The sequence below is a fragment of the Vipera berus genome (assembly GCF_964194415.1).
Source record: "Vipera berus genome assembly, chromosome: 7".
In the NCBI taxonomy this organism is placed as follows: Eukaryota; Metazoa; Chordata; class Lepidosauria; order Squamata; family Viperidae; genus Vipera; species Vipera berus.
Window position 1 is genome coordinate 28033974 of NC_138209.1, and position 21882 is coordinate 28055855.

The following is a 21882-nucleotide window of genomic DNA, read 5'->3' on the forward strand; positions in this document are numbered from 1 at the left end:
TGTTTGTATTGTGGAGTGGGTAAGACTATACAACTAATTCATTATGAGTTGAATTGTAAATTATAACAGGGTACAATGACCAATTATAATTGGAGTTTCAGTATTGAAATAATCTTTTTGTTGTGAGTTTTGGACCACAAGCTAATCCGGCAAGGGGCAAGACAAAGACCTTGTATACAAATTGTTGGAACTAGAGATGTAGCAATATGGTAATTGACTTTAAAGGGGATGAATTGTTTTAAATAATTACTATTGTTTTAGTATTTAATTATGAAGGTAGTCTGCTTTGATTTACTTGATTTACTATGAATTTTAAATTCTGAGGAAGAGGAGGTTTATGTTTGAGGCATGCTTTCTTCATTTGTTATTTGCTAAAATCATTTAGTTACAATGAAGTATTTAAAATTTAAGTAAAATAAAATATAATAAATGTTGTGGGACTGTTGGAAGGTGGTGCAAAGTGCTGCAGGTACAGATGATGTGACTGGATGCATGTCTGAAATAGGATGTGATCTCCTTAAAGAGTGGCTCTGCATCCTCTTGCACAGGTTTCCAAAGACTGCAACTACTGTATGTATGACAATCCTCTTTATAAAGGGAAAGACTGAGAGAGGCTGGAAAAACTATGTTGTGCCTGGGAATATGTTTGGTATGTATCTTTGCAAAAGGATGCAAAAGCTGACAATGATTGGAAAAGTACAATATTTTTTGATGAGTAGTATGCACACAGATTTTGTTCTTGGGCAAGTGAAAATAGGTGACAAAGAATATTTGTTGATTTAGGGAAAATATGATATGAATAGGTCTGAACATTTTTTGAATATGAGTTTATGACCATCCATTACTATGGAATTGATGAGTTTATTAATGGTAATCAATACAATGATATATGATGAAAGTGAAGCATTGTGGAAATAAGCAAAGGATTAGCAATTCAACACTGAACAAAGAATAGGAAAAGGACGTGTGATATCTTATTCATCACTTAATATATTTGTGAATAAATGTATCCTGACACTTGTGGCGACATTAGAGGTAGCTGCTTGAGTAGTTGAACATACATGTGGTTTTGTTTTCAAATGGTACCATTTGTTGGCTGAGAAAATGACTCATTTGCAGCAAGCATTAGAGCAGATGATGTGATAAGAAGTTTGGCTCTTAATATTAATATTGAGATTATTTGATCCATAGAAAAAAAAGATTTATCCAAAGCATAAATAAGATTTAATGGCATGTTTGTACATTATGCTTCATATTTTATTCTTACAAAACTATAAACTTTATTCAGAATAACTGAATAGGTTTTTATTCTGACAATACAGAATCTGGCCATCCTTGATACAAATTATGTGTAATGCATGCTAGCTACATGCTAGATCCGCCACAGCTAATTATTTCAAGTCATACTGTGATCTTCATATTTTTGCTAAAATAAATGGTCATCCTACTTACTAAAGTGTAATTACATACTGTATTCTTTGTACAAGATTATAATGAATATTGCATTTTCACTCTTTTTATTGTTTGATTTATGTTTTAAAATGCATTAATTTGTTATGACTCAGTGAGATCAGTTATTTACAATATATGCAGACAAATTAATTTGGATATGAAAATATATTTCCTGTTGTATGACAAGCTGTGGCTTCAAAATATGCACTAAATAAAGATCAGAGCAGTTTGAATATATACAATAATTGTTTATTTAAAATATTTCATGCCCATAAATGATTAAAACATGAGTTGGCAAAGACATTTTGCATAAAATGTGCTACAATGAAACTGCATTTAATACAAAACAAGGTTGTTCAATTTGCCTGTTAAGTTAGCTTTAGCAGTACTTAGAAATCTCATTTATTAAATGTCACGCTAATTGCTTGTAATATCAACCCTGAAAAGCAAACCTTTGTGAGTGATCTTTCAGAAGCTTTATTCTTCTATGTTCTGTCTGTCTGGTACATTTTAAGAGAATAAACAAACAAGACTTCCCTTTGATACTGCACCATTAGCTAAATATGTATGACGGCTTTTTTTATTGAAAAATATTTCATCTGTGGGGATTAAAAAATATGAAACCATTCTAAATTAGATGTTTTAAAACTAATTTGCTGAGACAGATATCAACATTCATCATCAGCATATTACAACCTACATCAGATTAATGGAGAGTTTGTTTTTCATACCTATTTGCCTTGCAGGAATAAGAATGTATTTGGAGGTCTACCTTATCAGTACTATCTTTCATTCAGTGGCTAATCATATACCCTGAAACTTCTAGAAGCAGAGCCTGAAGGCATTAGAGACTCCCTGATATTGCTCCCCTGAAAACCTTTATTCAGCAATACACTGCTTCTTAACATGTAGAGGCTTGGGCAAGTAAAATTGCACCTTCAGAGGAATAATATCCTAGCAACCAAAAATTGGTCTAAGAAACTAGGGCTTTTCTGGACCTACTTTACATTGTTCATTGGTAGAGGTGCTGATTACTTTGGGTTCTTTTACTGCAAGCAATCCATATCTCTTTCATTCTTATTATGTAAGATGAAATTGCTTTCATGTACCATAAATCAGCACAAAGTGTTCTCATGTGGCACTACTTTTATGAGGGTTTTTTTTTAAAAAAACAGTTTATATCAGAAATGCCATATAAAGGGGGTCAGTCACTAGGCTCAGAAGTTAAAGCGACATAGCTGTTATGTATTGGGCTCTTGTGAAATACCACGTGGGTTGCTGTAGCAGCTAATGGCTCTCCAGCAACCCATACTACTTGTCTCCTGTGCTGCAATTGGCTATCTCCAGGCGGCAATGGTTGATTCAAACCTATTGGCTGCCACCTAGGGGCTAGACTATATATTGCGGCTAGTTGCAGGCATTCCCCCAGTATAGTTCCAGCAAGAAATAAACAATGAGTTACCCTGTACACAGTTCAGTGTCTTCATTCCTGTGCCAAAGAACCCGCTATTTAACAGTGGCGATGAAGGTGGGATCCTGTTTCACCGAATAAAGAGCTGAAGTCTTCGAGGGAAAGGCAGCACACGCTGGAGGGAAGAGGCATTTCCCCCCCCTCAAGGTTGGCTAGCAACTATGCTAGTGACCTCGTGCTCAGTGGACTCATTCCCTGAGCCTGAAGCAAGATCCGGAAGAACGCAGGAACCAGCAAGAAAGAATGCCGAAGGTTGGCAAATTACGAGAATTTGACGTGAAACAACCGGAGGAATGGCCATCGTATTTATCGCAAGTAGAAAACTACCTCAGAGCCAATCAGATCACGGAAGAAGGACTGAAGGCCGCAACACTACTCTGCATGTGCGGCCCAGCTACCTTTGATTTAGCCGAGAACCTTTTCGCGCTGGCACCAATCAAAGTGGTTTCCTACGCAGATCTCAAAAAGAAGCTAACCGGGCCCTTCCAGCCCAGGATGTCTGAAGTGACTTGGCAGTTCAAGTTTGACCAAAGAGTGCAGCTTCCCGGGGTTCATAGCGGGCCTAAGGCAGGCCGCACGCCTATGCAAATTTTCAAATTTAGAAGAGCGACTACGAGACTGGCTCGTCTGCAGCCTATGGGACAGAACGCTTCAGAGAGACTATTTGCTAGGCCCAATTTAACATTTTCTGAAGCACAAGATGAGGTGATGGTCAACGAAGCTGCCAGGGGCACCGTTCAAACTTTACAGCCCATCAAATCGACAAAGTTTGAAGAAACGGTCCACCGTGAGGATGCCAAACACACCGAAAAACTCTCTGAGGAAGAAGAACCTGAAGTTTGACCAAAGAGTGCAGCTTCCCGGGGTTCATAGCGGGCCTAAGGCAGGCCGCACGCCTATGCAAATTTTCAAATTTAGAAGAGCGACTACGAGACTGGCTCGTCTGCAGCCTATGGGACAGAACGCTTCAGAGAGACTATTTGCTAGGCCCAATTTAACATTTTCTGAAGCACAAGATGAGGTGATGGTCAACGAAGCTGCCAGGGGCACCGTTCAAACTTTACAGCCCATCAAATCGACAAAGTTTGAAGAAACGGTCCACCGTGAGGATGCCAAACACACCGAAAAACTCTCTGAGGAAGAAGAACCTGAAATCAACCGACTTCAAAAGCAACCCAACGCGCTACACTGCAACGGCCAGCCGCAAGAGGACAATTACAAGGCGGTATCCATTTTCGTGCCAACTGCAGATTTCGTTCAGCCATGTGTAGAGCTTGTGGAAGGACAGGCCACATTGCGTGGTTTGCAGAGCCCACCAGAGAGACTGGCCACCCAAACACCAGTCAGAAGAACTGACTAGGAGAGGTACTGGGGCCCAGGGTCCAGTTAGTGTGGGATTTTTCAGAAGCCATAGAAACGTATGCCGCACCGGGGCTCAACGCCCCCTCAAACCCAAACTTAAGCTCATGGTAGAGCTACAAGGATTTCCATGTAAGATGGAATTGGACTCTGGCTCTGCAGTCTCAATCATTTCTCAAGACACTTTTAACTTCGTGTGTAGGTGCAGTAACAATTGGGCCAAACTAAGACCCTCAGATATAATCCTAACGGATTTTCAAAATGCTAATGTTAAAGTTAAGGGAGAAGCCACCTTATTGGTAAAGTTTAAAGGGTTTTTGGGGCACCTGGATGTAATAGTAGGGGGCTAGAGAACGAGTCTCATTGGACTCGATTGGTTCGATGCCTTAGATATTCAGATTACTGGCATAAACTGGACACAAATTGCAGACCTCACGTCAGTGTGCGAGGAATACACGAATGTTTTTGATTCAACCCTTGGAACATACACAGGCCCGCCTATCTCATTTAAGCTTGATCCCAACATAGTTCCAATCAGGGTCAAGCCTTGTAGGGTCCCCTTTGCCCTAAAACATAAAATTGATTCAGAAACTGATAAGCTTGTAGAGCAGGGCGTGTTACAGCCTGTTGATGGTGGGGAGTGGGAAACTCCTATCGTCACTCCACTTAAAGCCAATGGGGAAATTCGCATTTGTGCTGACTATAAATGCACTCAAAATAAAGCCCTCAAGCAACACACTTACCCGGTTCCTGTGGTCAACCATATTTTAGCCTCTTTGCAAGGGGGTACTATTTTTGCTAAACTTGATTTAGCACAGGCCTATCAGCAATTGCCGGTTGATGAGGCCACAGCTGTGGCTCAAACGATCGTGACTCACAGGGGGGCTTTCAAACTTAAACGCTTACAGTTTGGAGTCAGTGTTGCACCGGGTATTTTTCAGGGAATCATGGAGCATACACTCAAGGGTATTCAGGGCATCTGCCCTTATTTTGATGATGTTCTTATTGCAGGGGAATCCCCAGAAGTGTTGGCCAGTAGGCTCAGGGCTGTTTTGCAGAGGCTTCGCGAAGCAGGCCTCAAATTGAAAAAGAACAAGCGTAGTATTGGGGTTTCTTCAACAGAATTCCTGGGTTTCCGAATTGATGCTAACGGCATTCACCCCGCTGATTCTAAAGTGAAGGCCATTAAAATGGCTCCTAGGCCCAAATCAAAAGGAGAGCTACAAGCATTCTTGGGTCTACTAAACTTCTATCACACATTTCTACCTCATAAGGCTGCAATAGCAGAGCCCCTCCACAGGCTTCTTGATAAGAAACCTCCATGGAAATGGACTAACTTACATGAAAAACGTTTCCTGGAATTAACAGCACTATTGTCAGAAAAGTCCACTGTAACTAACTACAAAGAGTCTAAACCTGTATGTCTTGCATGCGATGCATCTCCCTATGGGGTGGGGGCAGTTTTAAGTCACATAGAAAAAAATGGGAAACAGGTTCCTATAGCATTTTACTCAAGGACATTGTCTTCTGCTGAGCGCAACTATGCTCAGATTGACAAAGAGGCCCTAGCCATCGTTGCTGAAATAAAAAAAAAATCATGACTATTTATATGGCAGGGATTTCACGGTCTACACTGACCACAAACCTCTGTTGGGACTTTTTACAATGGACAAACAAACCCCCCACATACTATCTCCAAGAATGTTGAGATGGTCTATTTTCCTATCTGCATACAATTTTAAATTAATTCACAAACCCGGCAAGGAAATGGGCCATGCTGATGGCCTCAGCAGACTACCACTGCCACTAATGGATCCAGATCCGGCTCCTGCTGCTAGAATATTGTCCATACAGGACATACCTGATTTTCCCCTCCATGCAGGGGACATTGCTGCTGAAACTGCCACAGATAAAATACTTAGTAGACTGTTGTCATGGGTATACATGGGCTGGTTGGAAAAAAGTCCAGGCTCAGAATTTCAAAGCTATTTTGCCAGGAGGCATGAGTTATCTGCACATAAAGGGAAACACATAATTCCCACTTCCCTAAGAGACAGAGTTTTACAATCATTACATGAGGGCCATCCAGGCATTGTCAGAGTGAAAGCTTTAGCTAGAAGCTACCTCTGGTGGCCTGGCCTTGATAAGGACATTGAGGCTCAAGTCCATGGTTGTTATACATGTCAGCAATCTAGGCCTGAAATGCCACAGGCTCCAGTTCACAGGTGGGAGGAAATGCACACTCCCTGGTTTAGGGTTCACGCAGACTAGGCTGGGCCCTTTCAGGGACAGCTCTTCCTTATAGTAGGGTGCCTCCAATCAGAGAATGTCGATTGGTGGCCCCAAGGGGGAGGGTGTTCTCTGTGGGCACGGCAGACCTGTGGAACCGCTTGCCGGTTGAGCTCCGGATGGCCCCCGACCTTCGCTCCTTCCGGCGCGATTTAAAAACTTATTTATTTGAACAATCTGGCCTGGTCTGATGGGTTTGGGGTTGGATTTAGTTTTAACACACTTTTATTATTGTATTATATTGGGCATAATTATTTAATTCTTTTTAACTCTTTTTTAACTTTTGTATTTACATTTTGATATTTATTGCCCTGTACACCGCCCTGAGTCCTTCGGGAGAAGGGCGGTATAAAAATTTAATAAATACATAAATAAATAAATAAATAAGTAGTAGTGGATAGCCACTCAAAATGGCTGAAAGTAATTCCAGTTACTAACATGACTACTGCTAGGACCATCCAGGTGCTGAGAAAACTCTTTTCCACACATGGGTTGCCAGATGTCTTAGTTTCAGACATTGGGGCCCAATTCACTGCTGCTGAATTTCAGGCCTTTCTTAGAGCTAATCTCATCAGACATGCAACGTCTGCGCCTTTTCATCCATCTTCTAATGGTCAAGCTGAATGCATGGTGAGGACAACAAAGGAAGCACTCAAGCGCATTGTTACAGGTGACTGGCATCACAGATTGGCAGATTTTTTACTCTGCCAGCATTCTACGCCCTGCACTGCTACAGGTAAAAGTCCTGCAGAACTACATTGGGGGAGGTGTTTGATTACTAAACTGGACAGGTTGCATCCAGATAGAGTGGCAGCAGAAGCTTCTCGACCAAAACTCCCGAGGAGGTTGCACATGGGCGATTGGGCTTGGGCCAGGAACTATGGTCATGGAAATCTGTGGGTTCCTGGTCAAATCATCAAGGCATCCGGACCCCTATCTTATGAAGTGGGGTTGGAGGGAGGGTGAGTTGTCAGACAACACATTGATCAGCTCAGGAAATGGTTTCCAAATGGCCACTAAGTGAGGACTGCATCATAAGTTCCTCCCAAGGTCCTCAAACTTGTGGCCCTCATATGGACTACCAGGACTTTTCCTTCTTAACTGAGGTGGAACCAGGGGGAGAACTGGGAAGCTCTGGAGTGCAATGTGGACCCCCTGAAGGAACTAGCCAACAGAACATCAGCAACCGCTGTGCCTACTCTGCCGAACAGTCTGACTCTGGGGTGGGCCAACCTGGGGAGGCCAGCCAGAGTGCATCGAATCCCCTTGATTCAGGAGCACAAAGGGACATGGGTCTACCCAGCCCACTGGGTAAGCTGGTAGACCACAAAGTGATGGGAACTCTGAGACGTTCCTCTAGGGCACACAAGCCTCCTTCATATCTTCCAGATTACATTGTAAAATAAAGAGCTATATATTGTTGTAAATCCTGTTGCCACTAGACTACAGAAACTAGTGCTATGATGTAACTGTTTAATTGTGCAAACTGTGAAGCCTGTTGATTGAGACGTTGTTTGATCTCATTGTAACCTACATTGTTTTTTATTATTATTTTTATTATTATTATCACTTTTACTTTAGTGTGTTGGATAATGAGTCTTGACAATTGTTGAGACTAATTGGTGTTATTATGGTCTGATATAAGAGGGGTGTTATGTATTGGGCTCTTGTGAAATACCACGAGCAGCTAATGGCTCTCCAGCAAACCAGACTACTTGTCTCCTGTGCTGCAATTGGCTATCTCCAGGTGGCAATGGTTGATTTAAACCTATTGGCTGCCGCCTAGGGGCTAGACTATATATTGCGGCTAGTTGCAGGCATTTCCCCAGTACAGTTCCAGCAAGAAATAAACAATGAGTTACCCTGTACTCAGTTCAGCATCTTCATTCCTGCGCCAAAGAACCTGCTATTTAACAATAGCCATAATTGTTTTAGAAAGTAATTTCCACTGGAGGAATTGCATGTTGGCATCTGTTAGTGTGTGGAGAATAATTCAGTTGCTATGGTATAAAAACAAATAAAGAGAAAAATAGAAATTGAGTTACATCTTCAATTGAAATTAGCAGATACTGTAAATGTATTCATCTGCAATATATCCACATCCCTTTTAATATAGTTGGGTTTTAGCTGTGCAAAATTCATTGGACAGAGTTTTGTATCTTTTAATGTCTAAAGGTAATGGAACAATATACTTAAGTGTAAGAAATACACATTCCCCATGGCAGTGCATAGATTATATTGAAAGGTGGGAAATTATTCTGTTCATTATAGATTAAGCAATGGTTTATGTGTTATTTAAGCATTATTGGTAAAATTATTTAAGCATTCATTGGTAAAATTACAATTATATATAATTTGCCCACTTAGCTGTATTGTAATTCTAGGCAAATTCCCACATACTCTGTCTTCCTAGTCTCCCCCCATCCTTCTCTCTGTTTAGATTTGCTTCTGAGAAGTTGGAGGTAGCTATGGCATTTGGTTATGGCATGCAAAGAAAGGAATAGGTTACTGCTGTCTTTATTGACGTATGCTACAAACTTTCCAGAACTTTCAAACTGCACTTGAGGGTCCACCCTTAATGGGCCTACTACTGTGTCCAATTTGATGTGATATACCTTAATTTATCTCTGTTTGTACTATAAGACATCCTGAAGGTGATTATTATTGGGTTCTAGTTTTGAAAATCAGCCAAATTTGTTGACCTGTTGAGATTTTTATAGTACTGGGATTCATTATTATAGATCTGATAGTTTATAGACATGTCTTAGTTTAGTTTAGATAATTCTGGATATAAAGACTTTGCCTTCTGTTCACCTGACGTTTTTACAATGCAATTCTACGTGTCCCTAACCAGAAGTAAATTTTGGCATAACATGAATTTATAAACAGTTACACATTCACAAATGTATTCTCTTTATGACTAAGATATCACAGTGGAGCAATGAAAAAGTATAATGGCAGGACTGAAAATAAACAGAGAAAAAAACAAAGTAATAGTTAAAAACCTTATGTCATGGTTCCGATAAGAAAAAAAAGCCGGAAAAAATAGAACTGCAAATAGTTAAAAAGGTCAAATATCTGGGAATATATTTAACTGGAAGATGTTCAATGATAAAAGAAGATAATTATACAAAACTATTGAATCAAATAAGACTGGATTTGGAAAAATGGAAAAACTTGCAATTGTCAATACTAGGAAGAATTGCTACAGTGAAAATGAACATATTATTGAAAATCTTATTTTTATTCCAAACAATACCTACAAAACTTAAGAAAAAATTCTTTGAAGACTTAAATTCATTAATCTTGAAATTTATTTGACAAGGAAAGAAAGCTAGAATTAAGATGAAAATGTTACAAGATGCCAAAGAAAATGGAGGTCTTGGTTTACCAGAGTGGGTTTTATATTATCAAGCATCTGCATTAACATGGGTAAAAGAATGGATAACACTTAGAAATAAAAGGCTGTTATATCTGGAGGGGCATGATTTATAATTGGGGTGGCATGCTTTTTTATGGTACAGGAAAAATAAAATCCATAAATATTTCCAAAATCACTATATAAGAAATGCATTATTAACAACATGGGAAAAAATAAAATGTAAAATATATTTGAAAATTCCAGGGTGGTTGTCAACGAAGGAAGCATTTGTACACCCAAATTTAGTGGACTTTGAAAAATCTGGACATATAGCGACATTCTAAATTCTGAAGGGAATTTAAAATCTAAACAAAAAATGGAAAATCAGGGTATCAGTTTATCATGGTGGGCACATTTACAAATGCAAGCTAGATATGATAAAGATGTTAAACTGTATGGATTTCATAAGGAACAAACTGTGTTTGATAAGACATTGTTAACTTCTGATGAGAAACTAATTAAGAAAATGTATAATTTTCTATTAACTTTGGAAATGGAAAGTGAACAAGTTAAAGACACAATGATAACATGGGTGAAAAATTTTGGATACAATATAGAATTAGAAAAATGGCAAAATTTATGGGAAAGAAATTACAAAGTGGCAATGTCAACTTCCTACAAAGAAAATTTATATAAAATGTTTTATAGATGGTACTTGCCAACAGCAAGACTAGCAAAAATGTTTAAAAACATGTCAGATAGATGTTGGAAATGTAAACATGTCAGGCACTTATTATCATGTTTGTTGGACATGTGTCAAAGTAAAAAGTTATTGCAAAAAGATACATGCTTGGCTAGAAAAGATGTTGGGAGAACATGTAGATTTTAAACCTTAACTTTTTAAATTAGGTATAATGCCAGAAAAGACTGATAAACAAAGCATATATTTGATTTGCATGTTACAACAGCGGCAACAATTATATTTGCTCAATATTGGAAAAATGAAGGAATACCATCAGTTGAAGAAATAATTTAAAAAATACAAGAGTGTGCGGAGATGGATAGACTGACTATGAGACCGAAAGAAAAAGAATAAAAGGAATATTACCAAACTTGTAATATTTTATCGATGGCTAGAGGAACGAATAAAGGATTAGGAATTAAATTTGTATTAGTGAATGTAAACTCAGACAGCACGTTTGTTGAAAAAATATTACTGAATGTATGGGGAAAAAAACAATAAAAACTTTCTTTAAAAAAAGAAAAAGCAACAGTTTCTGTAATTTGGATTTTGAGGTGAATAAACTCTGTACTATGGAATCCCTGGTGCTCTCTGAGTTTGGTTTTCTTGAAGATATTTCATTATCCAACTAGGTAAAATCAGTGCTAGTGGGTATGGGGTTTGCTATCTGTATAGCAGCTTTCCCTGCCAATATTGGTGGGTTTATGGTTTTGTACTTGGTAGTACTTTGATGAATATATTTTTTCTGCTTGATTGTTTGGTGTTAATCCCTGCTTCTCTGGATATTGGCTTCTGGAGAAGATGTGTTGTTTCAGTTTCCTTCTTAGATCTTTATTGTCTGTTTTGAATGATGTGTAAATGTGGTTTATTTCTATGTGTCTACTGATGGCTGATTTGTCTGAATGTCAAGCTTCCAGAAATTCCTTAGCATTTTTTAATTTAGCTTGAATATAGCTTTAAGATGCTCACACTAACCCAGTTGAAACTGTGGCTGAATTGGTACATGTATTGTGAGATTAAGGAGTTTTCATTATGTCTTCTGACTATTAATTGGTATTCATGGTTATGCTCTGTTAATCTTTGCCTATCAATCCTACATAGGGACTGTTACAGTCCTTACACTGTATATTTTAGATGAATGAGAGTTTTCTCTATACAATTGGACTGATAATAATTAATTGTAATCGATTGGTGGCCCCCAGGGGGAGATCCTTCTCTGTGGGCGCTCCGGAGCTGTGGAATCAGCTACCGGTAGAGCTCCGGATGGCGCCCGATCTTCGCTCCTTTCGTCGCGATCTCAAGACGTTTTTGTTTGTACAAGCTGGCCTAGCCTGAGGGGGATCGGTGGGGTTGTTTTATCTTTGGTTTCTTAATTTTATCTTGGGGTTTTTAGAATTGTACTTCTATTGTTTTAACTAGGGCTACTGTTTAATCTCTTTTTAATGTTTGTTTTTGGTATTTTATTCTGCCCTGTGAACCGCCCTGAGTCCTCAGGGAGAAGGGCGGTATATAAATGTTATTAAATTAAATTAAATTAAATTAAGGGCTACTGCTTACTGCTTAGTTCTAGTAATGGCCTGTAACTCATCCTGTTAGAGAACCTGAGGCTTTTAGCCTTGGGTAATATCTACCATATCTTGGCAAAGGGTCTAGTGTAGCTCACTAGTTCATGCTTCCATTGCAACTATTGCTTTGTTACAGGTAATCACAATTCTAATACAGGTAGGAGGTTTGATTTGGTCAAGATGTCCTGCCAAGGGTAATTCACCTTGGTCACCAGAGGTTGAACTTCTGTACTCTATGTGGGGCTGTCTTTAATGATGGCCTGATATAAAATGTGATAGCTAGATTGATAGCAAGATTAATGTCAATGTTGAAATCACTGCATTGATACAAGTAGGCTTCCAGGGCAAAGTTAGAGAACTGATTATGATCTTTAAAGCCCAATGTGGTACAGCTCACGATACATCAGACAATAGCTTGCCTTAATCAAATCTACCCACCTGGTCTAGACATATAAGGAGAGTCTCTTAAGGATTTTCCCCCGTAAAACATACATGGGGCATGCATGACATGGCAATTCTTTCCCTTGTGGCATAGGTAGCTCTTTATCCTTCTTGAAATTTGCAAGCAGATAAAATCAGTTCTACTCCAGAAAGCCTTTGACTGGAACATTGATCACATATTTGTGATTCTAGAGTGGTTTGTTATTTTGTTATATCACTATACTTTATGTCAATGTTCTGTTGTTGACATACTTGAGGTTTTTTAAAAAAAAATTCTCAAATTTGGCATGAGAAAGTTGAGATGGATAGATGCTTGCAAAAAAGAAAAAAAATTAAAAAGTATATCAAAAGCTAAGTAGAGAGCTGAAGAAATAATACATTTCTCAGTAAAGGTATTATTAGTCAACTGGTAGAAAAGTGTTATAATATAAGGATTCACTTTTTCTTATTGAAATTACTTCTTAGCAGTCACATCCTTTTATATTTTTTTATAAATACATTTGTTATTTTTGTTTTGCCATAGATAAATGTGTCGGAAATTTGATTTAATATACTCAGTTGACATTATCACCAGAGACAAGTGAGAATAGTATTATAATATTTTGGAAAGGCAGATAGCATATGTACAAACTGAGTTTAAATAGTGGCAGTGAATTAGTAATATATTATATAGAACAGAAAAGTACAATCTGCTTAAGCTAAAAGGCCGCACTGAACTTAAAATTGCATTTTAAGAGCCACAATAAAAACATTTGCAAGGCTAGGGTCAAACATAAGCCAATATTTGTGGGGAGAAGGATGTGTGAGGTATAGTGTATACCCTGAAGCTTCTTTAATTTTGTTTCCCATTGAAATCTTCTCAAATCCCAGATCAGCATTAAAGTGCCGAATATATTTGATCTTGCTCTCTCACAGAACTATAAAAACAGTCCTGGTTGACTGCGTGAAGCTATGAAATACACTTTGCTCCTTTATTATAGCCCCACATTTTTTTAACATATGGAGTGTACAAAAATGCACATTTGTCAAGTAATTACATGGCAAATCCTGTGATACTTGCTTGTACAATTGTTTTATGATAATATTAATGTGCATTATTAGGTTCCTTGATTTGAGAGGAAAGGCATACTGTTTCATTCATTGTTTCTCTTCCAAGACTATCAGGAAGACAGACTAGGAAGTTATTTAATCTATAGAAAATTAAAAAAGCGATACTTTCTGAAAATAATGACTTCTATACAAACAGCTAAGTTTTGCAGAAATACATTTGTTGGGTATTGGGAGTCATTTGTCGGATTTTATATTTTCAGTGGCCATAATGACTAGAGCTCAAAACAAAGGCGTTATGTCTAGAATTTAGTTTTAATTCAAGCTTTTGTAATCAAAACCATAGGTAAATCCTCAAAGGCTATTTCTTTTCATGCAAAATTACCTGCATGCAATAAGGCTTTGTCCAATGATTGTGGAGCCTTCTGCTGCCTTATAAATGTAGAACAGACAGAAACAAAATCATTTTTTAAGATCACCTCCAACACATACTTTATTGTCACAGGAAGTGTAACAAACTTAATCTGTTAAGTCTGTGTGGCTTTATTTAGATGCACTTTCTTGATACTATTTCTGCCTCTTTTGTTTTTCTTTTTGCTATTGGTAATTCTGGAGCTAAGACTGCCATCTGGAATGGTTGCTGCTGAATTTGGGTTAAAGTTTGTTGTTTTAATATTACTTCCTATCTCTCTAGAGAGAGATAACTTGCAAATAGTTAGAGAAGAGGATGCACATGGCAATCTCATACCTGTCTCTCTCAACCTCCATGTGCCAGCCAGAGATCTAAAATACTGCTAGGCCCAGTTTGGCTTAAATTTGTGTTCAGCTCCTCACATGATCAGAGATGCCTAGTAAAGTAGGATCCTAAGTTACTCAGATAGTTGCACTCATATTCAAGAAAATGAAGAACAGAATTTGCCTTCAGACCTTCTATTTAATACATGGAGTTCAAATAGAGTGGAAAGGACAAGCAAGACTCTTTTTTCCTATTCATTTTCAAACTCATATTCATCTGACTGAATACAGTAACTTGATGATTGTTCCTCTAAATCAGTTTGATAAAAAATAGTTACTGTATAATCCAGGAATTTAGATTGTGACTTTTGCAGTTAAGATTTTTCAGTTTTTCATATAATTGAATGGAGAATGAAAGAAATCTTATTTTATCATATTTCAGTACCTGGTTTTCTTTTCCAAAGAAACTGGAAGTTGCTAGAGGAATTATTTAAAACTATTTAGAAAAGATAGGATGTCTTCTTTGTTCTTCTTGTTCTTCTTTGTTTACTTGATGTGGAGCCAGAATTCATGCTGTAAATTCTACTCATTCCTTTTTAATTTGACTTGCAAGAAATTAATTGTAAGCCTGAATTTTTTGGAAAACTATTTGATAACAACAGAAATATATTTGCTTTCTGCACCTAGGAAAAATATCTATAGATAAAGGATAGCAAGAATATATTGATTTTGATTATTATATAGATGGAAAAGAGTGTTGTTGTTAGTTGCGAAGTCATGTCCGACCCATCATGACCCCATGGACAATGTTCCTCCAGGCCTTCCTGTCCTCTACCATCTTCTGGAGTCCATTTAGGCTCACGCCTACTGCTTCAGTGACTCCATCCAGCCACCTCATTCTCTGTCGTCCCATTCTTCTATTGCCCTCAATCTTTCCCAGCATTAGGCTCTTCTCCAGTGAGTCCTTACTCCTCATTAGGTGGCCAAAGTATTTGAGTTTTAGCTTCAGGATCTGGCCTTCTAAAGAACAGTCAGGGTTGATCTCCTCTAGGACTGACCGTTTTGATCGCCTTGCAGTCCAAGGGACTCGCAGGACTCTTCTCCAGCACCAGAGTTCAAAGGCCTCAATTCTTTGGCGCTCAGCTTTTTTTATGGTCCAACTTTCACTGCCATACATTGCAACTGGGAAGACCATAGCCTTGACTATACGCACTTTTGTTGGCAGGGTGATATCTCTGCTTTTTAGTGTGCTGTCTAGATTTGCCATGGCTTTCCGCCCGAGGAGCAAGCGTCTTTTAATTTCTTGGCTACAGTCCTCATCTGCAGTGATCTTGGAGCCCAGGAAAATAAAATCTGTCACTACCTCCATTTCTTCCCCATCTATTTGCCAGGAATTGAGAGGGCCGGATGCCATGATCTTGGTTTTCTTAATGTTAAATTTCAACCCAAGTTTTGCACTCTCCTTCTTCACTCGCGACAAGAGGCTCTTTAGTTCTTCTTCACTTTCTGCCATTAGAGTGGTATCATCTGCATATCTTAGGTTGTTGATATTTCTTCCGGCAATCTTAATTCCAACTTTTGATTCATCTAGCCCTGCCTTTCTCATGATGTGCTCTGCATATAAGTTAAATTGGCAGGGTGACAGTATACAGCCTTGCCGTACTCCTTTCCCAATTTTGAACCAATCGGTGGTTCCGTGTCCAGTTCTCACTGTTGCTTCTTGGCCCACATATAGGTTTCTCAAGAGACAAATAAGATGGTCTGGCACTCCCATCTCTTTAAGAACTTGCCACTGTTTGTTATGATCCACACAATCAAAGGTTTTAGCACAGTCAATGAAGCAGAAGTAGATGTTTTTCTGGAACTCTCTAGCTTTCTCCATGATCCAGTGTATGTTGGCAATTTGATCTCTAGTTCCTCAGCCTCTTCGAAATCCTGCCTGTACTTCTGGTAGTTCTCGATCCACATACTGCTGGAGTCTAGCTTGTAGGATTTTAAGCATAACTTTACTAGCATGAGAAATGAGTGCAATGGTGCGATAGTTTGAACATTCTTTGGCACTGCCTTTCTTTGGAATTGGAATGTAAACTGATCTTTTCCAATCCTGGGGCCACTGTTGAGTTTGCCAAATTTGCTGGCAAATTGAGTGTAGCACTTTTACTGCATCATCTTTTAAGATTTTGAATAGCTCATCTGGAATACTGTCACCTCCACTAGCTTTGTTGTTGCTCAGCTTTTCTAAGGCCCACTTCACTACACATTCTAGGATGTCTGGCTCGAGGTCAGTGACCACCTCATTGTGATTATCAGGGACATTAAGCTCATTCTTCTATATTTCCTCTGTGTAATTTTGCCACCTCTTCTTAATCTCTTCTGCCTCTGTTAGGTCCCTGCCATTTTGGTCCTTTATCATGCCCATTTTTGCATGAAATGTTCCCTTCATCTCTCCAATTTTCTTGAAAAGATCTCTGGTCCTCCCTATTCTATTGTTTTCTTCTATTTCTTTGCACTGTTCATTTAAGAAGGCATTCTTATCTCTTCTAGCTATTCTCTGGAATTCTGCATTCAATTGGGCGTATCTTTCTTCTTCTCCCTTGGCTTTCGCTTCCCTCCTTTCCTCAGCTATTTGCAAAGCTTCCTCAGACAGCCATTTTGCTTTCTTACATTTCTTTTTCTTTGGGATGGTTTTGGTTGCTACCTCTTGTACAATGTTGCGAACCTCTGTCCATAGTTCTTCAGGCACTCTGTCTATCAGATCTAATTCCTTAAATCTATTTGTCACCTCTACTGTATATTCAACAGGGATATGATTTAATTCATACCTGAGTGGCCTAGTGCTTTTCCCTACTTTCTTCAGTTTAAGCCTAAACTTTGCAATGAGAAGCTCATGGTCTGAGCCACAGTCATCTCCTGGTCTTGTTTTTACTGACTTTTTAGAGCTTCTCCATCTTTGGCTGCAGAGCATATAGTCAGTGTTTGCTATGACCATCGTATTCTCTTGATAAAATTCTATCAGCCTGTGCCCTGCTTCATTTTGTACCCCAAGGCCAAACTTGCCTGTTATTCCAGTTATCTTTTGGCTTCCTACTTTAGCATTCCAATCCCCCATGATGATAATGACATTCATTTTTTAGGGGTTGATTCTATAAGGTGCTGTAGGGCTTCATAGAACTGGTCAGTTTCATCCTCTTCAGCACCAGTGGTTGGATTCGAACTGAGATCATTCTGTCATTTTGGGGATTGTATCCCAGTATTGCTTTTCCTACTCTTTTATTGACTACGAAGGCTACTCCATTTCTTCTGAGGGATTCTTGCCCACAGTAGTATACCTGATGGTCATCTGACTTAAATTCACCCATTCCTGTCCATTTTAGTTCACTGATACCTAAGATGTCAATTTTTAGTCTTGTCATCTCTTGTTTGACCACGTCCAGCTTGCCTTGATTCATGGATCTTACATTCCAGGTTTCAATGGAGAATAGATCTTTATAGCATCGGACTTTCCTTTCACCACCAGATGCATCCATAGGTGAGCGTCCTTTCGGCTTTGGCCCAGTTGCTTCATTCTTTCTGGCACTACTAGTACTAGCCCTTTGCTCTTCCCCAGGAGCATAGTGGATGCCTTCCGACCTGAGGGGCTCATCTTCCAGTGTCATATTGTTTTGCCTTTTGGTACTGTCCATAGGGTTTTCATGGCAAAGATACTGGAGTGGGTTGCCATTTCCTTGTCCAGTGGATCACATTTTGTCAGAACTCTGTGCTATGACCTGTCCATCTTGAGTGGCCATGCACAGCATAGCTCAGAGCTTCATTGAGTTACAAGCCCCTTTGCCATGACAAGGCAGTAATCCATGAAGGGGAGGTAAAGAGTATATTTACTAAAAACATTAGTGGTGATTAATGAAAGCCCCACAGGAAAATTTTCATTGTTAATGTTGAATATTATATTTCTTTAAAGGCATGTGTCTAGTATACTTTGGGGGGGGAGGGGGGGAAAATGCTCTACTTCCTAGAACATCAGTGAAAAAGAGGAACTGAACATTATTTTAGACCAAAGTTTTGGAAATGCCATAATTTGCTGTCATGAAAATGATGTCTCATGCATGCTTTGCTTTTGAGTTGCTGAATATGTTTCAGAAACTGCTGGAGTTATTTTAGTGATGTAAACTAAACTGATTTTTTCTGTAGGAAACATATACCAAGACTGGAGAGGAATAGTGATATCAGATACCACAGTTCCATATACTATGCTCAGCAATGAAGAACATCAAGCAAGATTAAAACAAATAACAAGAAGGAAAAGGTCCAAGGAGGTATGTAAGATAGCTCCAGTTAGTAAAATGTGTGGAATAGTTTAAGAATTATAGAAAAGAATGATGAACACAGACATCTTAAGGAAATTCACTCTGTAACTATTTTGCTATATAATCATAATAGTAAAATTGGAATGGACCTTGGAGGTTATCTAGTCCAACCCCCTGTTCAGGCAGGAAACCCTATACCATTTCAGACAAATGGCTAACTCCTCTTAAAAACTTTCAGTGTTGGAGCATTCACAGCTTCTGGAGGCAGGTTGTTCCACTGGTTAATTGTTCTAACTGTCAGGAAGTTTCTCCTTAGTTCTAGGTTGCTTCTCTCTTTGATTAGTTTCCATCTGTTGCTTCTTGTCCTGCCTTTGGGCGCTTTGGAAAATAGCTTGACTCCCTCTTCTTTGTGGCAGCCCCTGAGATATTGGAGCACTGCTATCATGTCACCCCTGATCCTTCTCTTCATTAAACTAGACATACCCAATTCCAGCAGCCGTTCCTTATATGTTTTAGCCTCCAGTCCCCTAATCATCTTTGTTGCTCTTCTCTGTACTCTTTTCAGAGTCTTGCCATCTTTTTTACATCGTGGTGACCAAAACTGGATGCAGTATTCCAAGTGTGGCCTTACCAAGGCATTGTAAAGTGATATTAATACTTCACGTGATCTTGATTCTATTCCTCTGTTAATACAGCCTAGCACTGTGTTGGCTTTTTTGGCACCTGCAGCACACTGCTGGCTCATATTGAAGTGATTGTCCACTAGGACTCCGAGATCCCTGTCACAGTTACTACTATTGAGCAAGGTACCCCCTATAGTATACTTGTACATTTGGTTTTTCTTGCCTAAATCTAGAACCTTACATTTTTCACCATTGAATTTCATTTTGTTAGATAGCGCCCAGTGTTCAAATCTGTCCAGATCCTCCTGTATCTTAAGCCTGTCTTCTGGAGTGTTGGCTATTCCAGGTTGGTGTTGTCTGCAAATTTGATGAGTTCCCCATCTATCCCTTCATCCAAATCATTGAAAATGTTGAAGAGCACTGGGCCCAGAACAGAGCCCTGGGGCACCCCACTATACACTTCCCTCCATGTAGATGTGGTTCCATTGAGGACCACACACTGAGTACAGCCGGTCAGCCACCTACGAATCCATCTGGTGGTGATGCTGTCTAACCCACATTTTTCTATCTTATCAAGTAGTAGGTTGTGATCTACTTTATCAAATGCCTTACTGAAGTCCAAGTAAATTATATTCACAGCATTCATCTGGTCCACTAATTTTGTCACTTGGTCAAAGAATGCAATAAGATTTGTCTGGCATGATCTGTTTGATAAACCCATGTTGGCTTTTAGTAATGATTTTGTTTGCCTCTAGATGCTCACTGATTCATTGTTTAATTATCTTTTCCAGAAGCTTCCCAGGTATTGAGGTCAGGCTGATATGTCTGTAATTTCCTGGATCCATTTTTCCCCCTTTTATGAAGATGGGAACTACATCAGCTCTCTTCCAGTCCTCTGGTAGTTCCCCAGTGCTCCTGGATCTTTGAAAAATATAGTTTATTGGTTCTGAGATCACATCTGCCAGTTCCTTGCGAACCTTGGGGTGTAATCCATCTGGGCCTGGTGATTTGAACTCGTCTAGGCTGGACAGGTGCTCACTTACCATTTTCTTGCCTATCTTAACTTGTCTTTTTATTCTATTTTTATGGCACTATTTTTGATAGGTTGGTCTGTTTTTTTCCCTTTGTGTAAAGACAGATGCAAGATGCAAGTTAAAGAGTTAAAGAGTTAAAGAGTTAAAGAGTTAAAGAGTTCTGCTTTCTCTCTGTTGCTTGTCACCTTCTTGCCACTTTCCCCCACTAATGGACCAATCATTTCCTTAACTTTTTTCTTGTTGAAAGAAGCTTTTTTTGTTATTTTTGACTTTGGTCACAAGCCTTAGTTCATTTTGAGCCTTAGCTTTCCTCACTTCATCTTTGTAGGCTCGGGCTATTTGTTGATATTCTGACTTAGTTATGTGCTCCTCTTTCCATTTCTATACTTGCCCTTTTTATCTTTCAATCATTAAATCTTAGAATTTATCTTAAAGAAAGAAGAAATCCATATGATCTTACATACATTATTTTAAAATATAGAAATATTTACCACCTAAAAACTGTGATTGGATGGATTTAGGCCCTTCCTAGCAGCAGAATAAAGAAATTTTCAGACTTAATCCCCAGTACTTATGGTGTAACAATGTCAAGCCAAATAAGTCTAGCTTGGTAGGAGTTAATATGTAAACATGTGTTTTTTTAGTGAGAAAAAATAGCTTTAAGAAACAATTATGCATAAAAAATGAAGAATACAGAATTTGCTGACTTTCTGGGTGCTGCTATTTGCAAAGTTTAAAGAAATGGGCAATTATTCATGCACTAGTTTAAGTAGTTGGTTTAGGTATCTAGTGTACAATGGGAAACATTTCTACCATATTCTTGGAAGGCTGTTTAAAACAGAAATTCTTAGTTATAGCAATATCTCCATTAATAATTTTATTATGTAAATCAGAAGGCAGAAATTTATGAAGTTGATGAGTCAGTGTTAAAATAAGGACATCTGCATTTAATCCTACACAGACCATAAATATTCACTTAATTGCAATCAGTTGCAGCTATGATAGTTCTGAGTTGCATCTAGAAATCTCCCCTGGATTGTTGGTGTGCAGGTATGGCTCTTGTTGTCATTACTGGTCATGTGATGGAATAAAAATGTGATGGAATTTTCTGTGAAGCACATTGCCAATGATATTATATTATGAATTGTGGTGTGATAATGCACATCACCCGTATTTTTCTATTTCACCTTGGCACTTGTTAATTATCAGAAGTAGTTGTGGTTTCCTAATCTGCGCTGGCTGCAAGGAAGAAAGTTGGTGAGGATGGAATCAATAGCTTTCAGACTTAAAAGAATCGTTATGTCAACATAGATCAGGTGAGTGCCTATGAAGGCCATCAAGAGGATAACCAAACAGAATTTAGCTCTGTATAGGCTTAGATTTTTATAGTTCAGAATAAATTGATTTTCTGCATACATAATTTCATTCTAATTGGCAGTAAAGGGACTAATCTTTCTGA

The 21882-nt window shown here is 38.7% G+C and overlaps 1 protein-coding gene across 1 annotated transcript in view; it reads left to right on the top strand.

Moving 5' to 3' along the window:
- Positions 1-21882, top strand: part of IQCM (IQ motif containing M) — a gene marked incomplete at its 5' end in the record, with an annotated part of 141984 nt that overhangs the window by 33357 nt on the left and 86745 nt on the right. The window contains one exon of the mRNA XM_081333344.1: positions 18651-18775. Coding sequence (XP_081189470.1) covers positions 18651-18775 — 125 coding nt within the window. The remainder of the gene's footprint in view (positions 1-18650; positions 18776-21882) is intronic.